Source organism: Mixophyes fleayi, chromosome 3, assembly GCF_038048845.1.
Source record: "Mixophyes fleayi isolate aMixFle1 chromosome 3, aMixFle1.hap1, whole genome shotgun sequence".
In the NCBI taxonomy this organism is placed as follows: Eukaryota; Metazoa; Chordata; class Amphibia; order Anura; family Limnodynastidae; genus Mixophyes; species Mixophyes fleayi.
Window position 1 is genome coordinate 177,850,882 of NC_134404.1, and position 23,485 is coordinate 177,874,366.

The 23,485-nt window shown below is 39.7% G+C and overlaps 1 protein-coding gene across 2 annotated transcripts in view; it reads right to left on the bottom strand.

Moving 5' to 3' along the window:
* Positions 1-377: 377 nt before the first annotated feature.
* The window catches only part of FBXL4 (F-box and leucine rich repeat protein 4), a 39,718-nt gene continuing 16,610 nt past the window's right edge, over positions 378-23,485 (bottom strand). For both annotated transcript variants that reach the window (XM_075202818.1, XM_075202820.1), the window contains exons 5-8: positions 12,926-13,139; positions 6,598-6,669; positions 4,527-4,839; positions 378-2,531 (exon numbers count right to left, since the gene is read on the bottom strand). In XM_075202818.1, coding sequence (XP_075058919.1) covers positions 2,368-2,531; positions 4,527-4,839; positions 6,598-6,669; positions 12,926-13,139 — 763 coding nt within the window. In that variant the 3' untranslated portion in view covers positions 378-2,367. The remainder of the gene's footprint in view (positions 2,532-4,526; positions 4,840-6,597; positions 6,670-12,925; positions 13,140-23,485) is intronic.

A 23,485-nucleotide genomic window follows, 5' to 3' on the forward strand; every position in this document is an offset into this window, starting at 1 on the left:
TACATACATACACACACACACGCATTATATATCTTTGCTTTGCCCTCTTAATAGCATGGATGGAACGGTCACACTTACAAGTGACATAAAGCTCACTGTCGGTATGTGTGCTTTGCGGAATTAATGTATGTCAGTATTTCAAAATGTCTAATTTCCTAAAAGTCGGTAATTAGCTCAGTCCCAATTTACATATCTGTGTAACTGCTGTCGGAATTTAGCTCTTTGCTTTAATGAATACCACTGGTAGTGAGTACAGAGGCCTCTGCGCTATTCTCTGTCTGCACTGCGACATCTTCCTCCTACTTCACCCTCCTTTGCCATCACATGACATGCGGAGAGCCTGTGTCTATGTAGCAGACTGACTATGCTTGTGTCTGACAGCCCTACTTCTTTTCTCTCCAGAGAGATTTTAAAAGGAGATAATGATTTGTAGATGGATAGCTAAGAAAAATAAGATGCATCAAATGAATGCTTAACAGGTACTTTACTTGCTAATAAAGCTAAAAACAAATTCTATGCGAGATTGATTCTTTAACCTACCGGTATGTTTTTAAACCATGGAAGAAGATAAGAGCACCCAGAGGAAACCAGTGCAAACATGGAGAGAACATACAAATTCCAAACAGATAACATCCCGGTTGGAATCTATCCTCGGTCCTGGCGCTAATCACTGTACCAATTAAGGTGTTAGTTTGTAAATTTGGCGATTACTTGTATATTGAATTTATATGTTTAAGTATAAAGTGGACTTAAAAAGAATGTGTGCCACTGCAATCATTGCTGGGAGTTACTGAGTGAATCAATGTGATCAGCCTTTTAATTGGTTATACTGTAAAGTTAACGGCTTCAAGCTACAAATTAATTTAGGAAGGCCTTGGTTTAAACAAACTGATTTGCTGAATTTCAGCAATTTGTTAGGGCAACACTCTTATGAGGGTGTCATTTATAATTCTACCAACTATCACAGTGATATACATATTTATTATTGTGTTCTATTTCAATGCGCCATGCATAACTAGTTTTACTAGTTACAAGGTGACTATTGTGCATATCTTATTATAACTTAAAATAAAAAGGTTTGTGAAAATGCATAAAGCACTGCCCACTATCACAGAAGCCCCATTGTTAACTTTTCTTTTTTCTATTAAATGTACTGCTCATTTGACCCTTATTTAGTTATGCTGTAACACAAGAAAGTAATGGAACATTGCAGTTACCTTTATTTATTACTAACATGATTATTTTGTATGCTAAGATTTTAATTTTGGTTAAGTGAATATAATTCTGCTTTTCTTTACATTATGCAGATAGAGTAAGCAAATAAAATAGTTGGTGGAAAAGGAAAATGTTATCTCTATGACTTTTGTGAAATTAAAAAATCTGCGTTAGTCTAAAAAAATTGGGATCAGTACAAAAGCTCAACTTTCTTTCTGATATGCAAAATTATATACTTAAATAATAATTCTGCTGCTTAAAACAATCTGCCCATCAAGCTGAGCAAGTTACTGCCTCTGCAAAGGCCCCATCTTTGCATGTGGTCCAAAATCAGGCGTACTGTGTACAGAAGCAGTAATGTAATGTTACAATGATTTATGCAGAGCTTTTCCACTCTTCACTAGTTCCAAAATTATCCACTATGTGGCTACATATCATTATAGATAGATACTGGTGGAGACTGATTAAATATTTGACAGTTAAATTCCTGTATATGCTGTTATATTACATTTCATACACACACAGGAACTGTAAATGTTAACTACAATGGACACACATTCACACAACCTTATAGCGGATTAAGATTTCAAGATGGCTTTGCTATTCTATGCCCCTGAAAAGCTTCTGAATAACAACAAGTGTGGATACATATGATGTTTTGGAAGCATCCCTCTTATTTTGCAAAGTTAAAAGTGCTTCAATATAATTTGTGTTATTTTTGAAAATCGTGTGGTAACAGAAACCATGTGATATTAGAATAAACATTTTTTTCTTCTTCAGAGTAATAAATATATGAAAGAACTTACAATACCAGTACTGGGTAAATTATTTTTTCGGTCCGTCCCTGCCACAAGACTCTGAGAAGTCTTGTCTTTAATAAAAAAAAAAAAAAAAAAAAAAAAAAAAAAAAAAAAGGGTGCTTTATAAGAACAAAGACAAAAAAAATATAATTTATCTAAAATTACACTTAAAGAAAGGAACAGTTTTCTCAAGCATCAAACCGATTCATATTTTAAATGCATTAAAAAAATCTAGCTCCGTAAACTTATGTAGTGAGCACAGGAAAAGGGCTGGAAGAGCTAGGTTTAACAAAACAGAAGTAAAGTCTGTATTACTCATATTAAAAAACGAAGGTCAGAGCAGCATTTGTATTCACTGTGTGAAACTCTTTTTGATGGATACATTTGGAAATCTGGAGGTAAGTTCCTGAACAATGCGGCTGTCAATTTGTGAACAGAAGGAAACATCCAATAAGACAAGCTCTTTACAGCATTCCAGTAACTTCCGTAAGGCAGCAGGACTCACCATTCTGGTACCTAGGAGAAAATACACATGCATAACAGAAAAAGAAAGAAAGGAACATAAAAAAGAAATAGTAGTTACTTATGATTTAGTCTAGCTGTTTCTAACCTTTTTTTTTTTGGCTGGGACCCAAATAAAGTATGTGAATGACCTTTGCCGCACAGGGTACAGCTTCCAATTCATGAATTACTTCACTAAAATATAGTGAACAGGAAATTGACAAATACTATATGTACATTATAGTACACAATAGTTTTTTAAACTAAACACCCTAAATGGTACAGCAACCCGTCTTGACCCACAACCTCTGGTCTAATCAGAAGCATACACAAAATATTTGACATATCTCAAATTTCATAAAAAAAATGTGTTTTTATTTCTGCAACTTACATATTTTAAAATGGTATATTTGTTCTGTGAACAAATTTCAAACATCTATATTCGTACACACCAAGTAAAAACAAAAAGGTGTTACTTGATCAAATGGTGAACACAGCTAGACAACACTTAATCTTAGAGATCACTGATATGTGGTAAATGATATATATTTGTGTGATGGATTGTTACAAGCTGCGTCCCAGCCATCGCTATGACGACCAGGACATCACTTCCGGTGGTCGTCCTGGCCGTTGCCTAGGCAATGGTCGGGACGCTGTTGTAGATAGCGCTGCGTCCCGGCATTAGGTGCAGCCGGGCGCGTGCGCAAATTAGGGCAGGTGGCAGCGATCATCAGCCCCTTGTGGCTGATTACATTCCCCATTTCACTGGCCTGCATCTGTATTTAAGGCAGGGAGGGCTTAGCCTCCCTGTCGGTTACAGTTCTGTCTTCCAATATCAGGCCTGTTCCTGAGCTTTTATTGGCGTGAACCTTTGATCGGATGACCTGTGTATGACCTATTGCCTGTCCCTGGATTCTGAACCTTTGCCTGTGACCCTGACCCTGCTGGTACCCGACATCTCCTCCGGTGCTCCGTCCAGTTAGCAGATCGCTGGCCTGCCTCTGTTCCGTGTGTTACCCCATGTACCTGTGCGCAGACGTGTGAGTATAAACTTATTCTACTTAGAGTTTAAGACCTGGGGGCATCTGAGTACCTGTGAGCATAACCAGTCTCTACGGGAAAGGCGGCTGCTAAAGGTGAAGACCTTGTCTACCTGTTCTTTAAGTTTATGCTGCACTGGTTGTCGTAACATGGATGCAACAAACACAACATTGTCAGTTTATGGCATATAGTAGGAACGGGTGGGGGCCTGTATAATGTAATCCAGGTGGTGGGTTCGACCACTGCCGCCCTAAAGCTGGCAATCTCACTTTGTCCATTGGAAGTGACGCCATTGTGACTGGAGAGATTTTACACAGTCGCAATTTACATGTGGCGGCCATAAACCATGTAAAAAAATTTGTATGTCTATTATATAGTAGGTATATATTTCCTGCTTGCCGATGTGATGGTCATCGGAATTTTCACGTCACTGTAACTTGTGTCGGCATGATTGTTACCGAAAAAATGACAACCACCGGTAGGAACATACTTACCACAGAGATCAATGGCATTCTAACTATGTCCATCTTGCGGTAAGCACATCTAACTGCATCACATATAAAACACTGTGGTAATAGAAATAAAAAGAAACTCTTCATAATTAAGTGTTGCATATACAGATGCTACTGCACTAACGGTGAATGTGATCTTATGATGGGCTGTCACTGCACTACTGTATTTAGAAGCTGGTGTTGCCCACTACTTTTAGGACCTTTATTATTCTGTTGATATTTACTGAACAGAAGGAACAAGTGTTTTTGTTGCCATTCTTTGGTTAGAAAAGTTTAGCACCGAAATATCCACATGTGCTTGGCCTTATATTGTAATCTACTGTCACCATATAAGTCTTTACAGTAAACGTTTACAGACTGAATTTGGAAAAGATGTATGACATATAGCAACTGTTAAATTATTCTGAAATAAAAGATGCATTCAAACACCGAAGCACATTGTTTTAATAGTACTTACCTAATATGTCTAGATATTGAAGATGTTGACAATTTGCAGCTAGTTCTTCTATATCCGAGTCACACACAGAGCGGTTAGCTGTAAGGAAAAGCTTTCGCAGACGTGTGAGCTTACGGGCAAGACTTGTAAAGCATCCAGTACCACTATGAAGTGTAGGACACCATCCAAGGTCAAGCTCTTCAAGTAGAGTACACCCAGAAGCCAACTCTGCTATTCCCTTTTCAGTAATATTTTTACATCTCCACAAGTCTAAAGAACGAAGCTTCTTGCACTTAGCACCTATAACTCCAACTATTAGGTCATAGTCTTCAATCTGCCAAAAAAAAACAAAAACAAACCATATTTTCAATATGTGGTCCTCCAGACATCAAATAATGGATGTCATGTGTTGCTAACATTGTTTTAATCTCTAATATATATCTATTTATCTTGAATAGAGTAGCTATATTAAAAAGACAATCAAACATGTATGATATTAATGTATAACCAGACATCAGGAGGGCATAATTGCTAGTTATTTCCTGTACAAAAGTCAATATTTTCACTGCTATTGTTCAATTAGAACAGGCCAGACCAACTGATGGTTCTCCAGATATTGTGGAACTACAACTCCCAGCATAGCCTGCCAGCTATCGGCAACTGGAGAGCCACTAGTTGGCCAGGCCTGAATTAAATCAATTAAATATCCCTCAATGTTAGAGGTGCAGTAAACTTTGACTTTTTCAATTTATATTGTGTTGCAAAACATTTAATAACTGTAGTTAGTGATCTGATTGTTTAGTAGATACCCTAAAGTGCTTAAGACCAGCAAGTGATGTCAAGTGTGCCCTAGCTGCTGTACAGAAAAAAGCAACAATTTTATCTTTTAACACTTATTACAGGCTATCATCAATAGGGGCATATTCAATTGGCCACGTTACTGTCAAAAGTAACGTGGCTTTCGCAAAATTACGGCAATTGTGCGCGTAATTACCGTTATTACGGTACCTTTAACACCGGATTTCTGCTCGCAACTCAGGGAGCTGCAAGCTGAAATCCAGGTTCAAATTACCATAATAACGGTAATACTTTTAACGCTGCATTACTTTTGCGAGTAACGTGGCTAATTAAATATGCCCCTTAGTCTCCCAATAAGATGCTTTTAAGATGCATTTTTCTGATTATGCTAAAGTTGCCTACACTTGAGCAGACCTGGTCACTGTGGAAACTGTCATACAACTCTATCAAAAGGTGAGGGGATCACTTCTGGTACCCAGATTGATGACTACTCACACAGGCTGCAGGAGTTCTTCAGCTAACCAAATTTCCTGTTCAATCAAATCTGATCCACACATGCGGTAATGTCAGGGTACTTTGTGGCCAGCTGGGTGACCAGTTGGGCAAGATAAATAAAATAAGAATAATGTAATTACATTATCTTTGCTTTGCGGGTCAATCGATGGTTGTACCTGTCCAAGCAGGAGATTTATTTATCTTGCCAAACTAAAAATTTAGTTTTGGGTGAAGTGATCTTTACAGGTCTTGTTCACACACATGTGCTGGGAAAATTTGTAAATTGCATGACCACTTTTCATGTCTAGCGCTTCCACCACTACAATCCACTGCACTGGTCGCGCATGTTTAAATGTTAGAATGCAATGGTGGGAATGAGCTCATATGAAACCATTCGTCCTATCTGCAGTTAGATTTTCAGATGTTAGTCAGACATATAATTTGCTAGAACAGGATTACATCTATAGTTATTTCCCTTTTCTCCCATCTCCTCCCTTTCCTGGCATGTCCTGTCTAAAAGCAGTGGCCCTGTGTACAAATGACAGGGAAACGATATTCAGTAGGTATAACAGTGGTCTCTGTCGCTGAAATTTTAAAAAGTGTAGTGGAAAAATGACAAAAATGACATTCAACTAAACAAACCCTTATTTTAAACACTGCTTTAAAAAGGAAATACAGATTTACTCAAAGGCTATAAAAGCTGACCATTACAACAACAGATATGTTGTTGATATCTGCAAACAGAAAGCAAGATGACCATGAAAGACATAGAAGCCATGCTGCAGTTTTGGGTACTTACCAAGACACAGCTGCCAAGGTTAAGGTGTTGTATTTCTGGACAGAAGTTCAGAATGCTAAGTAGCGCCGTTTGCTGCCATTGGAATCATGTCAAAAGTAGATTTGAGAAACAAGAAAAAAAAAAGAAAGGTCAATTGGGTCATCACCTGCCTCACTTAAAATGGAGCTAAAGGCTTCCCTTACAAACCTTACAAAAGCCATTTAATGAGTCCCTAGGTATACTAAACATTGATTAATTTATAGTCTAAAAATCATTACAGGCCTAAATGTCTGTCACTTTGGATGTGATTTCTTATTCCCCGGAGATGTTTTGCTTTAAGTTTTGCAGGCATTTTCCCAAAGGATCTCTGTTCGAAAGAACGATTAAGTTCAAAGATATAGGGAGGCCAGGTCATAAGCAAAGAGACCAAAGAGCATCCCAAAGGAGCGGGCAATGGAATCTCTGACATCTGTATCCAAAGACTGATAGAAATGCCAATATAGCTGAAGAGAATCAGCATTGAGTTTCTGACCTTTGTGTCACAGGATTCAATGAGCTGACAAGGATTCCACTGACTGTCTATGCAGTTGTATAAAGCCAACACGGAGTAAAAGTGCTCGGTCCAGACGGTTAATCACATGCAATATAGAGGAAATATTCAGCAAATGTAAAGAGAAAGAAACGGTTTTAAAAATAAAGTAGTAGAGTAGCAGAAATTGACAAGTTCCCTGAAGTAGGCCATAAATCGATACCATAGTTGAAAGACCATCTATTGTTTGTGTTGTTTTCTAACAAGTATTTTAGAAAATAAAGTAGAATTAAAATGACTGACTTATTGCTCTAAAAGAGCAAATGACAGAGCAAATAAATCAGAATGAGAGACCATGCAACTGGCTGAGCAAAAGGGAACACAATTGAGAGAGCAAGAAAGCATACACATAGGAGCATGAAAGAGAGAGAGAAGGCGAGAGAGGGAGAGAGAGGGAGAGAGCAGGCGAGAGAGAAGGCGAGAGAGAAGGCGAGAGAGAAGGCGAGAGAGAAGGCGAGAGAGGGAGAGAAGGCGAGAGAGAAGGCGAGAGAGAAGGCGAGAGAGAGCAGGCGAGAGAGAAGGCGAGAGAGAGAAGGCGAGAGAGTGAGAGCGGCTCACTGGAGTACATATTTCATTTTGTGTAGTCAAGAGTCTGTACACCAAGGTTTTTTGCATAAAATACAGATGCTCACTAAAAATACATCAGTATGTACATTTTTGCCTTAAGAGGGGCCCAAGTTCACATAAATTTGAGATAATTAGGTGTGGAATCATCCCCAGCTATGTATCATTATGTACTGGAGGGCTAGTGCAAAGATATGCAACTATCATCATTTATATAGTGCCAGCAAGTTCCATAGCGTTTTACAATTGGGATGATGTTATGGCAATCTATTCCCATCCTTATTTGTCATTTATATTTTGACTTCTGTATGAAAGAAAATTGCCATTGGATTGAAAGAGGGGTAATTGTATATAATTATATCTTATATGGAAAATTCAAGTTTCGCATTTATTATAATAACAGTCAACACACTATTCTCTTGTGTATGTAATATTTCATTACAATATTGCATTGTGTAATAATAGGGTAATGCAACTTCAGCATTTACTGCATAACACTGTCAAGCCTCATCTGTACGCTATTTTTAGGCGCAAATTGGAAGCCTGAAGCAAATTCTATTGTCTTGAGGTTTTACGCATGTTGAGCCCTGGCCTCCAGAAATGAAACGTTTCAGTGGCTCCTTCTCCTACAACACTGAATGGCAATCCCTATGAGGTAATGGCTAAGAAAATGGATACATAGAGGGCCAGAGTCATTAAGGCAGCATACTAAGCGCATCGTGCATTGGTTTTAAACCGCACGTAAATCGACTCTGCATACTCCTGAAGTGAACAAGAAACGGATCTAAAGATGTGGTGTTGGCTACAGATATAGGTTTACCCTGCTCTACTAGACCAGACACTGCAGGTTACATACAATACTTATGTGGAATATAAAATCTCAAAAGAACATACAGGAAAAAAAATATTAAGCAATTAATGTCAATATTATAGTAATTTATCATTATAAATTTTAAAATAAATTGTAAAAAAATGTTTGTTTTTTTAGAAATATTTTTTTCTCTCTTGAAGAACAGCCTAATAAATGTTTTTCCATGTCTACCATACATAAAATACATTTTTACAGTTGCTCCTGATTGTAAACACATGTTTCTACATACATATTCAGCCGTCAGCACTTGTATTCGTAACTTAAAATAGCCCCCAGTTGTAGCAAGACATACAGCAGAAAACAAACGTACTTCTATGTGCACCTGAGTTTGACTTGGATGTGGCTGCACAGGAATGCCCTTACTACAGTGGTTCCCAAACTTTTGCAGTTCGCGGCACCCTTACAGAGTCTCCATAATTTTTTTCAAGGCACCCCTCCAAAATAATTACTGAGCAGTCCTGTTTTAGAAGTAGCTGGGTCAAAAAATTTTAATAAGTATTTAGGTCAGGACAGAAATACTTATTTAGTTGTATGGAAAAATGCCCCCTCTGCATCCAGACACGCTGCCCCCTCTGCCCTCTATCACGCTGCCCCCTCTCTCTGCCGCCTGTCACGCTGTCCCCCTTCTCTGCCCTCTCTCACTGTCCCCCGCCTCTGCCCTCTCTCACGCTGTCCCCCTCCTCTGCCCTCTCTCACAATGTCCCCCTCCTCTGCCCCCTCTCTCTGCTGCCTGTCACTCTGTGCCCCTCCTCTGTCACGCTGTCCCCCTCCTCTGCTCTCTCTTACGCTGTCCCCCTCCTCTGCCCTCTATCATGCTGCCCCCTCTCTCTGCCGCCTGTCACTCTGTGCCCCTCCTCTGTCACAATGTCACGCTGTCCCCCTTCTCTGCCCTCTCTCACTGTCCCCCTCCTCTGCCCTCTCTCACGCTGTCCCCCTCCTCTGCCCTCTCTCACAATGTCCCCCTCCTCTGCCCTCTCACGCTGTCCCCCTCCTCTGCCCCCTCTCTCTGCTGCCTGTGACTCTGTGCCCCTCCTCTGTCACGCTGTCCCCCTCCTCTGCCCTCTCTCACGCTGTCCCCCTCCTCTGCCCTCTCTCACAATGTTCCCCTCCTCTGCCCTCTCTCACAATGTCCCCCTCCTCTGCCCTCTCTCACAATGCCCCCCTCCTCTGCTCTCTCTCACAATGTCCCCCTCCTCTGCCCTCTCACGCTGTCCCCCTCTCTCTGCTGCCTGTCACTCTGTGCCCCTCCTCTGCCCCCTCTCTCTGCTGCCTGTCACGCTGTCCCCCTCCTCTGCCCTCTCTCACGCTGCCCCCCTCCTCTGCCCTCTCTCACAATGTCCCCCTCCTCTGCCCTCTCTCACAATGTCCCCCTCCTCTGCCCCCTCTCTCTGCTGCCTGTCACACTGTCCCCCTCCTCTGCCCTCTCTCACAATGTCCCCCTCCTCTGCCCTCTCACGCTGTCCCCCTCCGCTGCCCCCTCTCTCTGCGGCCTGTCACTCTGTCCCCCTCCTCTGCCCTCTCTCACGCTGTCCCCCTCCTCTGCCCTCTCTCACTGTGCCCCACGCAAGCCATCGAAAAAAAACACAAACTTACCAATCCGCGCGGCGCCGGGACCCAGCATCCTCCTCTCTCACGCAGCAGCTCGTCACTGACAAGCTGCGTGAGAGAGGAGGATGCTGGGTCCCGGCGCCGCGCGGATTGGTAAGTTTATGTGTTTGTTTTTTTCGATGGCTGGCCCGTGGCACCCCTGTGAAAGCACCGCGGCACCCCTGGGAACCGCGGCCTTACTATACATTGCCTAAGTAAATCAGCCGTTCAGCACCCAATTCACTCCCCTAAATCGTAAGCTACAGTAAGTGTCGTTTGCACTCGAAGCTGACTTGGACAAGGCTGCGTCCTGTTGCATATCATCTGGTTTTGAGCATGTGCAGCGTGATTTTTGCAAACAATATGCCAAAACCGGCATATATGTTCCTTACTGACCCAGAGCGTTTACCCCAAGGAGGACAAGCACTTTAAGCTCCAAAACTATAAAAACCTCTTAGAACTTGCTCAATCCTAGTTTACAGTTTTTTGTAAATATTGTCAAAGAGCAATGCTATGATGGATTTAGTTTCAAATTGAGAAAAGGGTGAAATATTTTTTCATTATTGCTTTGACATTAGAGCTACTAATACTTGCTAACAGTTTTAAGTTTGAGCTGTTCAATGTTCAGTCTAGAAGAGATAACATGGGAGTTAAAACAAATCGTTCAGAAACACTTTAAAAGAACATAAGATTGAACTACTCAATATTCAGGTCAGGCTGGGTACACATTACAGAAAATTTCATCTAAATTGATATCATTAACGATTTTACCAACGACAAAGTCCCGATTAGCATGCCGGTTCATGTGTACACACTATACACATTTTACAAGATTTATCTTCATATCTTTGCTCTTCATTTGTCATAACCATCTGCTAAAAAGATCGCAACTCTAAACTCTATGGAGATCTGCCTACACTGCTGGTAGTGAGTGCATACACACTGCAGAATTGGAACGACATCCATTGTTGAACAAGATTTTTAGTCTGTTTATAAAGTCAAAGCAAATGATACAATGTTCTTTGGAGCGATAATCATTCATTGTTGGAGCACACTCTATAATGCGATATCGGGCTGAACGGTCGTTTATCATGTGATTGGCCCGATAATCGGGTGAAAAACCTGTAGTGCGTACCCAGCCTTACTTGTTCATTGGTAAGGGCAGAGAAGCTTGAGATCCTCAACTACTAGAACCGCTTCGTAAAATGTTCACCTTTAGCAGCCCCCTTTCTGAGTAACCTGTTACGATTCATAGTACTCGCTTGCCCCTAGGACATAAGCTCGGGTAGCAGCAGTTTTTGATCCAGCACTTCCTCGGTGGAGAGGACAGAACATAGTAGGAGGGAGTGAGCAACCAGGATGTTAATGTGAGAACTCAGAGCTAGACAGGCAAGGGTTAATGTGAAATTCTCTGGCACTTGCACAGTCGAGTGGACAGTACACTGTGGCAGGTAGTGAGCAACCAGAGTTTAATAAGCAGAACTCAGACGGGCAGGGGTTAGATGCAGAGTACAGATATAAAAGCAAATCTGTTAAACAAACAAAGGTCAAAACACAAGAGAAGACAGCAGTTCCTTTAATCAGTCCAGAGGTCAGGGCAGGCAGAGATATGAGAGTAAATCTGTTAAGCAAGCCAAGGACAGGACAGGAGAACACAGCAATTTTGTTTAAGCAATCCGAGTCAAAGACTGAAAGACAGAATCAGGTCACAATACAAACGCACACTGGATCAAATAGAAACTATCACCAGCACTGAACTGGTAACAGAAGCTGTTGATTAAGCCAGTAAAGCCAATCAGAAGTTGTTGGATGATTAGCTGCATGGCTGTAGTACTAATTCCACAGCTGATGCTTCCAGAGTGTGGAGCAATGCTGGTTGTTGCTATAAATATAGCAACTAACGGAATCAGTGAAACTACAGGAAAAAGATTCTATTTTTTAACATTCATGCTGTTCAATAATGAGTTTAAATGTAGATGGATATGACTTCTACAGTATAAATTAACTTTTCACAAAGCCAAGTGTGCTCAGGATGAGACGATAAACTCTGGTGCACACAATGGTAAGTAAAGGCTGGATCAGTGCAAAATACAAACTAATGTAGAATCGATGACTGCTCAATACAATGACCCACTGCCTAAAATAACACATTAGTATATCAGCATTTATTACAGTTCAGTATAAAAATACACAAAATTTTTGTAATATTACATGTTTGTTTGTTTTACTAAATCCCCTCCCATCTCAATAAAAGTACTCACAGCATTCACGCTACTTAGCAGTGTACAAGGCACTCACATATAGCCAGTCCTGCTCAGGTCATTGTTAGGGTATATGGAAAAACTGTATATTTCAGCACTAGAGGATTCAGTGCAAACAGGATGTAATAGAACTGGTTCAATTAGATGCAATTTACAGGCATCCAATAATACTAGCAGACAGGAGAGAAATTACAGGTCTATCCTACATGAACCTGCGATTGTTTTTTGCTGGGGAAGTCCAGCGTGTCACTTTAAGCACTATGTGCTGTCTTCAGGGAATGCCATTTGCAGCCTGCTATTTTACAATGACAGAGCAGGGTTAACCAGTCAACATTGCATTATTTTAATACACTGAGGTTGAAGTGGATCCACACATGATGAGGGCCATTATAGCTGAAAGGTGCAATTTTTCTCTTAATTTCCTTAACATATATACTTTAGACAATAAAGTTTTTTACACAAGCAAAGAGTCCTAACCTCGATTTTTGTGCGGTAGAGTACAAGGCGTTTTAAGCCACAAAGTTTAGAAATATGGCTGAAAGCCTGAGGTGGCAGTTTATCACAAGAGGAGAGATTTAATTCCTGAAGGTTTGGACACATCTTCGTTATGACTTCCAGGCATGCTTCATTTAAGAAATGTCCACAGGCCAGCTCCAGGCGCACTAGTTCCGAGCCACACACTTTTAGGAGTCTGAAAAAGAATAAAAAAGGGGTATGTGTAAAGATACAAATTTTGTGCTCATCTTATTGCTATAATTTAATAGGTGTGAATTTCAGTTTATGGAGGCAGTCAAATGAAAACATTTTCATTGTACTGCATATTGTAGGAGCCACCTCTACATGCGGTAATCATTGCTGCCTTCCAAATACAGCAAAACAACATGCTTACAGATGACAGGTTCTGCCCTCAGAATCTACACCCACTATAACAAATTAGCATTCTTTAACACACAATTAAAAGAATTGGTTTGTAGTTCAGTAAATTATCAGCAGACTTCTCTACTGAGATAAAGGACAAGGCAGAGATGGGAATCTGGGAACGTCTCTGACAGTGAAACTTCCAAGCTGAATTCTTTTTAATATCTTTTTATAGAATTCTTCCACTTTGTAACAGTCAATTATCTTTATTTTCAAGTCCTAAGTGAAATGCCTAGAGGAGCCAATAACGGCAGAGAGGAACAACATCTAGAAAATTAGAAGGTCAGAGAATTTATTCAACTCTGGACTGGTCTTCACCTGGCTTAACAAGTCAATCAAATTTTGAGGCATTAACAAAAAAAAAGTTAAATGAATCAACTGGAAGTGTACCCAAACTTTTTCACATGTTCCGTTTATTGTTTTATTTTACTATTTAAGTTTGTTAAATTGAAAAAATAATAGTTATTGTACACAAAATGTTCAGGAGTATGTTTGCACCCTGCCGAGGTTGTGAAAACTTATTTTCATTTATAGATTGTGGGCTCCTACAGAAAGGCGTAAACCAGAAAAATGGTGCAAATTTGCAAATAGGAAATATACTACTTCTTTCTGCATGTAGCACAGAAATACACGTCAGCTTTTTTACATTCTGATTTAGAATTGGCTAGGACGTGCCCTCCTTTCCAACACAAAATATATCCCACATTGTAAATGAGAAAACATGGTGCTGATAAACTGCAAACTTGCAACGTCTAGCTGGATTAACTCCAAATTATTAATGAGGCCTTGTATGTTTTTGTTGTTTTTTTTATAAACTTTTTTATTATATCAAACAGAGAGCAAGATACAGATATATTGTCAAACTATAGGTCAAAATAAGCCAAGATTAAAAAAAGGTATAGACATTTCAAATGGAAGAGAGTAGAAAGTTAACCAAAATAGAATGTTATCCATATAACAACAATAGTAGAGTCCCGAGTTTCATGTATTATCCATATAAGGTTCTTTCTGTTGAATACATTTTTATAATAATAAAATAAAATACAATACAAGGAAAACAATAAACCAAAATAGTAAAATAATATATAAAGAGAAGCTAGCTCCTGACATGAAGACACTCCTGGTGTGATCACAACTTCTAGGCTTTGTATTTCTCCAGTCAAGGCTGCCAATTGCACATTGTAAGTGTGCCTCCCAAACAGAAGGTTGACTTGCAAAGCACTATTCAACTTGTTATTGGGAAGGACAGCACCAGTGGGTCTCATAACTATGCTGGTAAATTCAAATGATGATATTTTTTCTCAACAATAAGTTAACAGCTTTAAATTATATGCTGCCCTAGGGAAAAATTCACTCTAAACATTTAATAATATTTCACTGACAGAACATGGGTTTTCTTACAATAGAAAAACAACCAGATTTTCATTTACATATGTATGCCTAGTAAGCAGTTTTATTATGTTCCACATGTCAGATTTAAACCTGATTGTGGTGTTGCAAGATGTTAAGTGTAAACCTACACAAGGGCACTGTATGCAGAAACATAACATTTCTTGGAGCAGAGAAAAGTTTAGTTCCATATCAGGTTGAAGAAAAACAAACAAAAAAAACAATTTGGCTTGGATTTACTAAACTATATTAGTTGGTAGAGCTGCAGTGCTCCACTTTTAGAGCAGAAATGCATCATATGTGTTATTAATTTACTACATGCAGTGCAGCTCTGCTCATAAACTGAGCAGAAGCGGCAGAGTAGTTTGGTCCACGGAGGAGGGGAGAGTGGTGCACACGCCAAATTGTAATGATTAATCTCATAATGCGTAGGTAAGATCATCAACGATCCTTTTCCAGGATTGCTAAGTGGCAGACTGGGGAATGAAGGGCCCACCAGGAAAACCAATGGTAGGGGCCCACTTAATAGCATAGAGGGGGCATGGCCATCACGTAGAGGATGTGACTTGCAATTCATAACATTGCTTAAATGAAAAATATACAGTAACATTGCGCCTTTTCAGAAAAATATGCAATTAGGTGAATTATGTGATTTTTATCTGAGCGATTACATGTCACATTCATTTATGTAATCTCAGCAATAATTAAGCATGTACAGCATATCAACCCACCCCCAAATATATGACCACTGGCTATGGACATAATACTGTACAATAATTTCCTTTTTTTAAAAAAAAAACAATGTATAGTGCCATGCAGCAAATTGCTACAATAGCAAAACAGTGGGGCACGCACGAGAAGGGGGTCGTGGTCACATCACATAGGGCCGTGCACATCTTATCAGGGTATTCCAGTGTTTAAGTGGGGGGGGGGGGGGTCACCCCCAGCCCTCCTTTCCCTCACCTAGAAACTCCCTTTTAACTTCACACACACCTGTTGCTTATACGCTCAGCACTGAAGCAGCAAGTATAAGCTAGGCATATCTCCCAACTGCCCTGGATGCACCCTGGGACTGTTAGGGGACATGAAAATGTATAGGGCATGCAGATAAATGGTCAGCTAAATCTTTTCAAGAATAAGGAAAGATTCTGTATCGTAACTCCAATATAGTAACCAGATTTTTTTTTTTTAGTTTGCAAAAAATATATATTACCATGTCCTATTTAATGTGAGGTAACATTTCTGTATGTAATTATGAAGTCTATTTAACAAAACAGGGTAATCGTCTATCATCCAGTTTATCAATAACATTTTGCTGGTGCAGCTGAATGATGCTCAGTTTCCTGGCGACACTGTGTGGCAGCGGTGAGGCTGATCTTACAACTTTGCCAAGTAAGTGTGGACTCCTGTTCTACTTTCATTCAAAATTAAAGTATTTTTAAAAAAATATGTAAAAAATTAAAATACAAAAATGAAAATATAGGGACAAAAAAAAAAAGTGCATAGCTTTAAAACTAATGGGGGAGCTTTCGCCAGAAAGACCCAGTGACACCGTTCGCGGGAGATAGCTATCACAGGCAGGGAGGGCTACTTAAAAAATGAGAAGACCAAAATCCGGTGAAAATATAAATTTTTACTAGATTTAGTGCTTTTCCCATCAGAAACAGATGACTATGTCTACTTCATGTAATATGTTCCAGGCACATGGCCACAAGCATCAGAGTCATAGAACTTATAATAACCTCTTGTCTAGCATGTTGTCTGAGATTTTGAGATCCTTCCCCTTTTTATACAAATATGAAATACTAGTTCTTTGGATGAATGTTATCTACATTTCTTCTGTTTTGTGCACAAATTATCAATTATGTATCAAATTTGGGAGAAATAATAAATAAAAGATAAAAGATACATTAAAATATTAAATAAAAAAATATTTATTCCCCAGACAAAGATCCAAGAATATAAATTTTATAGTCTCCTGGTCATCTCAGCTAGGCGTATACACTCCAATCACATATTAGGAGGATGGTCTGGACACAGCCTAAAATGGTCCTATAATGATGTGGATGAAAAGAGCTACCACATGAGATTCTAAAGAGACATTTTCCCACTGCTTCACATGACAGTAACTAGAACTAAAAGTATGCAAAGCGATACCTTTTTGTTTTGTTTTTTTTATAAAAAAAAAAAAAAAGGAGACAGTCTGCATGATAGATAATATAGTAATATCATCAGCAGCTATTTATACACCACCGCTAATTCCGCAGTGTTGTACAGGGAACTCGCTCACATCAGTCCCTGCCCCATTGGAACTTACAGTTTAAACTCCCTAACATACACACAGACAGAGAGACTAGGATGAATTTGACAGCCAATTAACGTACTAGTATGTTTCTGGAGTGTGGGAGGAAACCCACACAAACACAGGGAGAACATACATACTCCACATAGATGGTCAGGAATTGAACTCATAACCCCAGTGCTGTGAGTGCTAACCACTAAGCCACCGTGCTGCCCATACTTCTACACTATTATACTAAGGTGTATGGGGACTGACTGAGCCATGGACCTGAAAACAATTTATTTGCGTACTAGCACCGGACACACCTTTAAATTAAAATGTCTAAAAAGACATAGAAAACTCTGGTACAATTATAGCCCAATAATTCCTAGTGCCTGGAAACCCCCCTCCAAGCCTGGGTCACTGTATAATTGTAACAGATACTGGGTTATTACCACTAATCTTGATTAGTGCTGGCTTACCTGAGGTGCGGAGTCTAATGATCTCCCCGCTGTTCACCAAGAACCGCCGCAAGGCGGGGTGGGCTTTGCTGCCAGGAGTCGCAGGTCACGGTCCTCAGGTTCGCCCCAAGATGTAGTGCAGCGGGTAGGAGCGGAAGATGCGGAGTCAATCAGGCCGGTTCGGTACACGGGTCACAAGAATAGAAGGGTAGTCAGCAAGCCGGGTCGGTACACAGGTGTTGGAGAGCCAGGATAGTGGAAACAGGCAGGGTCAAACACAGGCAGACACAGAAGACTGGAGACACAGGAATCCACGAAGGACAGGAGCCAGGAACAGGTAAGTGTTGCTCCGACACTCAGCGAGTGTCAGAGTGAGATTTTTATACTGACAGGGATTTCAAAATCCCCGCCTCTAGGGTGCAGTCATGTGACCGCCGAACCCAGAAGTGCGGCATCCGGACGGAGCGGCGGGGAGCAGGTAAGTTCGTAACAATAATTGAGGTGACTGGACCCTGCCCCCGCTTCACATGGCTTTGCTTGAAAAGGGAGAGATGTGTGCACCTAACAGTAGTGCACACAGCATTGCCCATGTATATGATGGGGATAGGAAGAGTTGTAGAGCAGTCAAGTAGTGTCTAAAATTATAGCCACGCCCCCATGCTTGCTGGTCACGCCCACTGGCTGCATGGTGTGGAAACCCCCCTCTACAAATCCTGCATTTGCCCCTGGGAGCTTTCTCCCACTTACACTTGTCTCTTATGAATGGAGCAGTTCTCCAAACGGAATTAACAGCAAATTATATGGATAAACGTTATCCGGATTAGCAAACCTGCATATGTCCAGATGAAGTAAATACAGGGGAACGAATCAATGGACACTTACAACCACCCTGGTGTTTTCATCTTCCCGCAGCTTTCCGGCTGTAGCTGTGCTCCGTACTATAGTGCGCACAAAGTTAATCTGCCTGGGCAGAAATAGAATTGGAGTCTCCCAATGCCTCATGACATAAGTTCCCAGCGGTAAAGTGATCGCATACGAAGGTCCTCAGATCCGTAGTGTGTCGGAACAGGCAAAACTGTCTGACGTGATTCGTCTCTTGTAATGAGACTTTCTCAAAGCCAAAGTGAGTGCATTCTCACCATTTGAGCGACTACCACACACTATCCACAAATGTGGAAGTAAATGTGGTGTAAATTACAAAATAGGTTTCCACAAAGTGTGCCCAGCACTGGAGACAAATAACGGACAGATACAAATTGTTATGTGTTTTTAACCCCTGCAGAGGGCTGTGGTTTGTGTGTACAGCTGTATGCCACCTCACAATTCCTTGCTCAACCCATAACCCACTCCTGCCCATGTAAAGACAGTCACACCACTTCATTCATCTGCCCACTCCCCCACTTAGTCCTTCACTGGGTCTGATCAAGAATTATTTTTAGCCATTTAATTTATCTATAAAATTACTAGTTCCTGGATTCATCCTTTTGACCAACAATACTGTTTACATGAAGAAAAACTGGTGCATGGTAACTTTTTACACTGCAGACCTACTTTAAAATATATATACACATTTATATATAGATACACACACACATTCAGAGAACACTTTATTAGGCACACTTCTCTAGCACTGTTTAGGACCCCTCTTTCCCCATAGAACAGCCTGAATTCTTGTGGCATGGATTCAACAAGGTGGTGGAAATATTACTTAGAGTTTGTGGTTGATGTTCACATGATCGCATCATGCTTGGATTTGTCAGCTGCACATCCATGCTGTAGATCTCCTGTTCCACCACATCCCAAGGGTAGTGACTGTGAAGGCCATGGTATACAATGTACGCATTGTCATGTTTGTGAAACTAGCTCAAGATGATGTGTGCTTAGTTACTTTATTCCGCTGGAAGTAGATATAAGAAGATGGGTAGACTGTGGCCATAAAGGAATGCACATGGTCAGCAACAATACTCAGTTAGGCTGTATAGCACTTAAATGATGCTCAGTTGTTATTAAGGGAACTAATATGTGCCAATAAAACATTCCACACACCATTACACCACCAGCCTACATGGTTTTCACAAGGCGGGTGGGTTAATGGATTCAAGTTGTTTATGTCAAACTTTGACCCTACAATCTGCATGATGCAACATAAGTTAAGACTCATGAGACCACCCCTCCCACGGTCAATGTCACTTAGATCACATTTCATCCCCATTGTGGGGATTGGTCTGAACAATAGCTGAACCGCTTGACCACGAGTTGCTATCACATGATTCTTTTGATATCTGCATTAACAAGGAGGGAGAGGGAAAGAATATATACACATACATACACACAAAGAGAGAGTTTATATACTGGGGCTAAATTGGAATCCATTACTTTCAAAGTCCCCATAACCACTAGAATTCATACTCATGGTTGTGATCATTTCACTTGAAAACAGTTCACCAAAAGTTTATCTGAAGTGTGCTTTTGTTAGCATACATTTTATTTGTTACTGGTTTATGTGTATTATTTAAAATTGGTAAAGCTTTAGAAATCTTAATTTAAAACCTTTATAAACCATTCACAAACAAAATCACAAAGAGGTTAAATCCTTTGAACTAACAATACTACAGCATCTGCTAAAACAGTACCAATCTCAACCTTCTCCAGCATTCAGACCTTATGTACAGCACAGTTGCCTTATGAATGATTGTATTCAAACAATACATTACATCATCAATAAATTAAAATACCTTCAGTTTAGCCTCTGGATATTTACAAGCCTGAAGCAGTGTGTGGTATCTGCACACTGGATGCTGGGGGTAAAACAAAGTATGCAAAACTACTTTGCTAGAGGAGACAAGGGTTTGAAAATTGAAAGGTGGTTAACATTTTTACAAAATCTTTTAGAACATCTATTAAATAATAATCCCTGCTGCACATATTGTTAACAGACTGATGTGATTTTTAATTATTATGTCATTGCCTCTGGCTGAGTCCAAGAGCCTTGCCAAGGTTACATGCTTGGAACGAAACCGGACTCCTAAACAATTACTAGAGCATATTTGGGATCGTTACAAAACTATTTAAAAAAAAAACAGTAAACACATCATTATTTATTTAAGCAGCCCAACGGGCCTCATTAAATTGGGAAAAAAATATTTTCACACATATCCTAAATGGTAAAACCAGTATTTATGTGACTGATTAGCCATTTTTGACATTTCACATATGTGAAACAGAATTCAGTTATCTTCAGAGATTAAAATAAAAGGGGATTAAAATTAACATACAAGAAAAAGTCATCACCCTTCTAAAAAGAGAAGAGAAGACTTGGACTGATGTTTAGGTTCTGCTATATTCTCCTAAGAGAAGTAGCGCACTAAAACTTTGACCTATATACCAGCCCAGGAACTCAGCTATTTAAGGGAGATTCCTAGGGGAGAATTCAAGTCAGTGTGAGTTCATGTAGGAGCATTCTGCAAGTTGTGGCTGTGCTCTCTTCCGGGTATAACAGTATCTAAATAATCATTGACGATGTTTTAGGTACCGAATAGAACAGGGAAATGCATCACGCAAGGCTCCTATGGGACCTCGCAATGAACTGAATTCTCCCCCTAGTAATGTACAGAAAGGTTCAAATCCGCACCAGGGAATGACACTATGGTCCCAAAATAGATACACTAATATGTAATCTGCATCTCAGAGTTCATATATTTAGAAGGACTACTGAGTGGTGCTCCCTAACACTTGGAGGAATGTATACAAGGAAAAAGAGAAATGTTTACAAGGGGCACTCAGGATCCATAGGTCATTAAACTTGTTGAGTATAAAACATAAATTTTATTGTTATATATAAATTAAAATTAGATGTAACTCCTCAAACTGTGAAAAGCTAGCGAAATATTTTAAAACCAAAAGGACATATACAGTGAATTAAAAAAAAAAATAAAAAAAAAAAAATCGCAGTTATTCTGCAATAGCTCGGTGATAATGTCTCATATGAAATAATACTGGTTCAATGCCATAAATTCTCATTTAAACCTGTAGGGTTAGAGACTAATAATCTCTATATCTTTTAAACTATGGGTTATCCTTCCTAAATAGTCTCTAAATTAAACAGATAGTTTAGTTATGCTAGTCTACCCTGTCACTAGGCAGAATATAATTAGCCACATAAAGAAATTATTGTATGTTCAAGGCAAACCCGAACTAAGATAACGGGGATGTTAAATACCCCGCAAATCCGGCCCCTCTAATGACGTCACGTCAATGCAGCCAATAGTGTTAATCTATCCAAGGTTAAGATGGACATATCTTGAGGCCAATCAGAATATGTGAAGTCATAAATCCCTCCTACCAATCGCCGTGATTGGAGTAAAAAACGTCCCTCTATCACTCGGGCTGTCAGAGGATCAAATGAACATGCCGATCATTCAATGGAGAAGTAAAAATACTTTTCTATCCCTTACTAGTGTTTAAGATTGTATATCATATATCAGGAAAAACAATAAAGACTGATATCACAGATGTAGATAATAGTTGACAATGTATATAGTGACCAGAATGTCAAATGATGTTTTCCTTGTATATATTCCTCCAAGTATTAGGGAGCACCACTCAGTAGTCCTTCTAAATATATGAATACTGAGATGCAGATTACATATTAGTGTATCTACTTTGGGACCATAGTGTCATTCCCTAGTGCGGATTTGAACCTTTCTGTACATTACTATTTAGCATTGAGGTAATTTACCTCATTTCCATTTTCAGCACAGGTTTTGAGATTTGATAATATATTATATACTCCTCCTACTATTTATTTGAGTTATAAAAAATTTAAAAAATAAATAATAACACAATAACCATTGACAGAATGGATTTCAGTATTTGCCGTGATCTTAATGATAGACAAAAAAAGTGGACTATTAGTGAGGAGTTTAATCTCCTACAAGATAAATCACCATATGAGGGCCTCTCCAAGGGGTGGTCTGAGATACTTTCCGATTTGGAATCATATATGTATAAACAAATTAAAACCCATTGGAGTCGTACGATGTTTAACAACTATACAAGTCAGAAAATGATACCTAGGGGCCTCCGCCCTAAACTTTACCCAGCCTTTGAACTTGTTACAGAAGGCTTAAAAAAAAGGGTGGGAAATAACTTTAACCAAGTGCTCAACAGAATTAATGAGCATTCTGATAAAGCATGATACCCTCCTATTGGAACAATATGAGAAAGAGATAACTGCCCTAGGAGAAAAATTAAGACCACTTGAGACTTCAGAGGAATTTCAAAAGACATATGGAAAAATCAAAAGTGATTTAGATGAATATGAAAAACGTATTATTGATAAGAAAAGAACCAAATTCAAATCGGGATAAACAAGATTATGCCCAAGAAAGGGTTTTTAAATGGGATAGCCGCTCTTCACGACGTCCCGCTATATCTTATAGTGAAGCAGATTCCTCAGAGGGGGATACCCCAAGAAGCTTCTTTAGGAGCAAGAACTCCTTTCAAAATGATTTTTTAGGGAGAGGTATGTCCAAAACAGAAAGAGATGGCCCAAATACAAAAAGACGAGAAGGGGGAAGAGGCAACAATCGAAACAATACGGGTATGGACCGAGAGGAGACAATATACCGCAGGAGCCAAAGAAGGCAGAGGATATAGACACAGCCCTTAGGATTGTTAACCTCACAGATAAAGTACTTACCGCACATCATGTCCATCTGTTGAGTAAAGGGTTATCCTATTCACCATTACAAAGGATGGATAGATTCGAATGGGAAAAGGATCTCTCACTTTTTGCGAGGAAATTATTACTCCCAAAAATTTTTGGTCTTAAAACAGGATCAAAGGGGATAAATGCCAGCATTAATATAAATAATGAGAAGAACACTGAATCCATTATGTCTTTACATAATGATGTCACACCTTCTAGGGTGACATTAGATACTGCAGCAGATAATGAGGCACCGACAATCTTGGAAGAACTATACG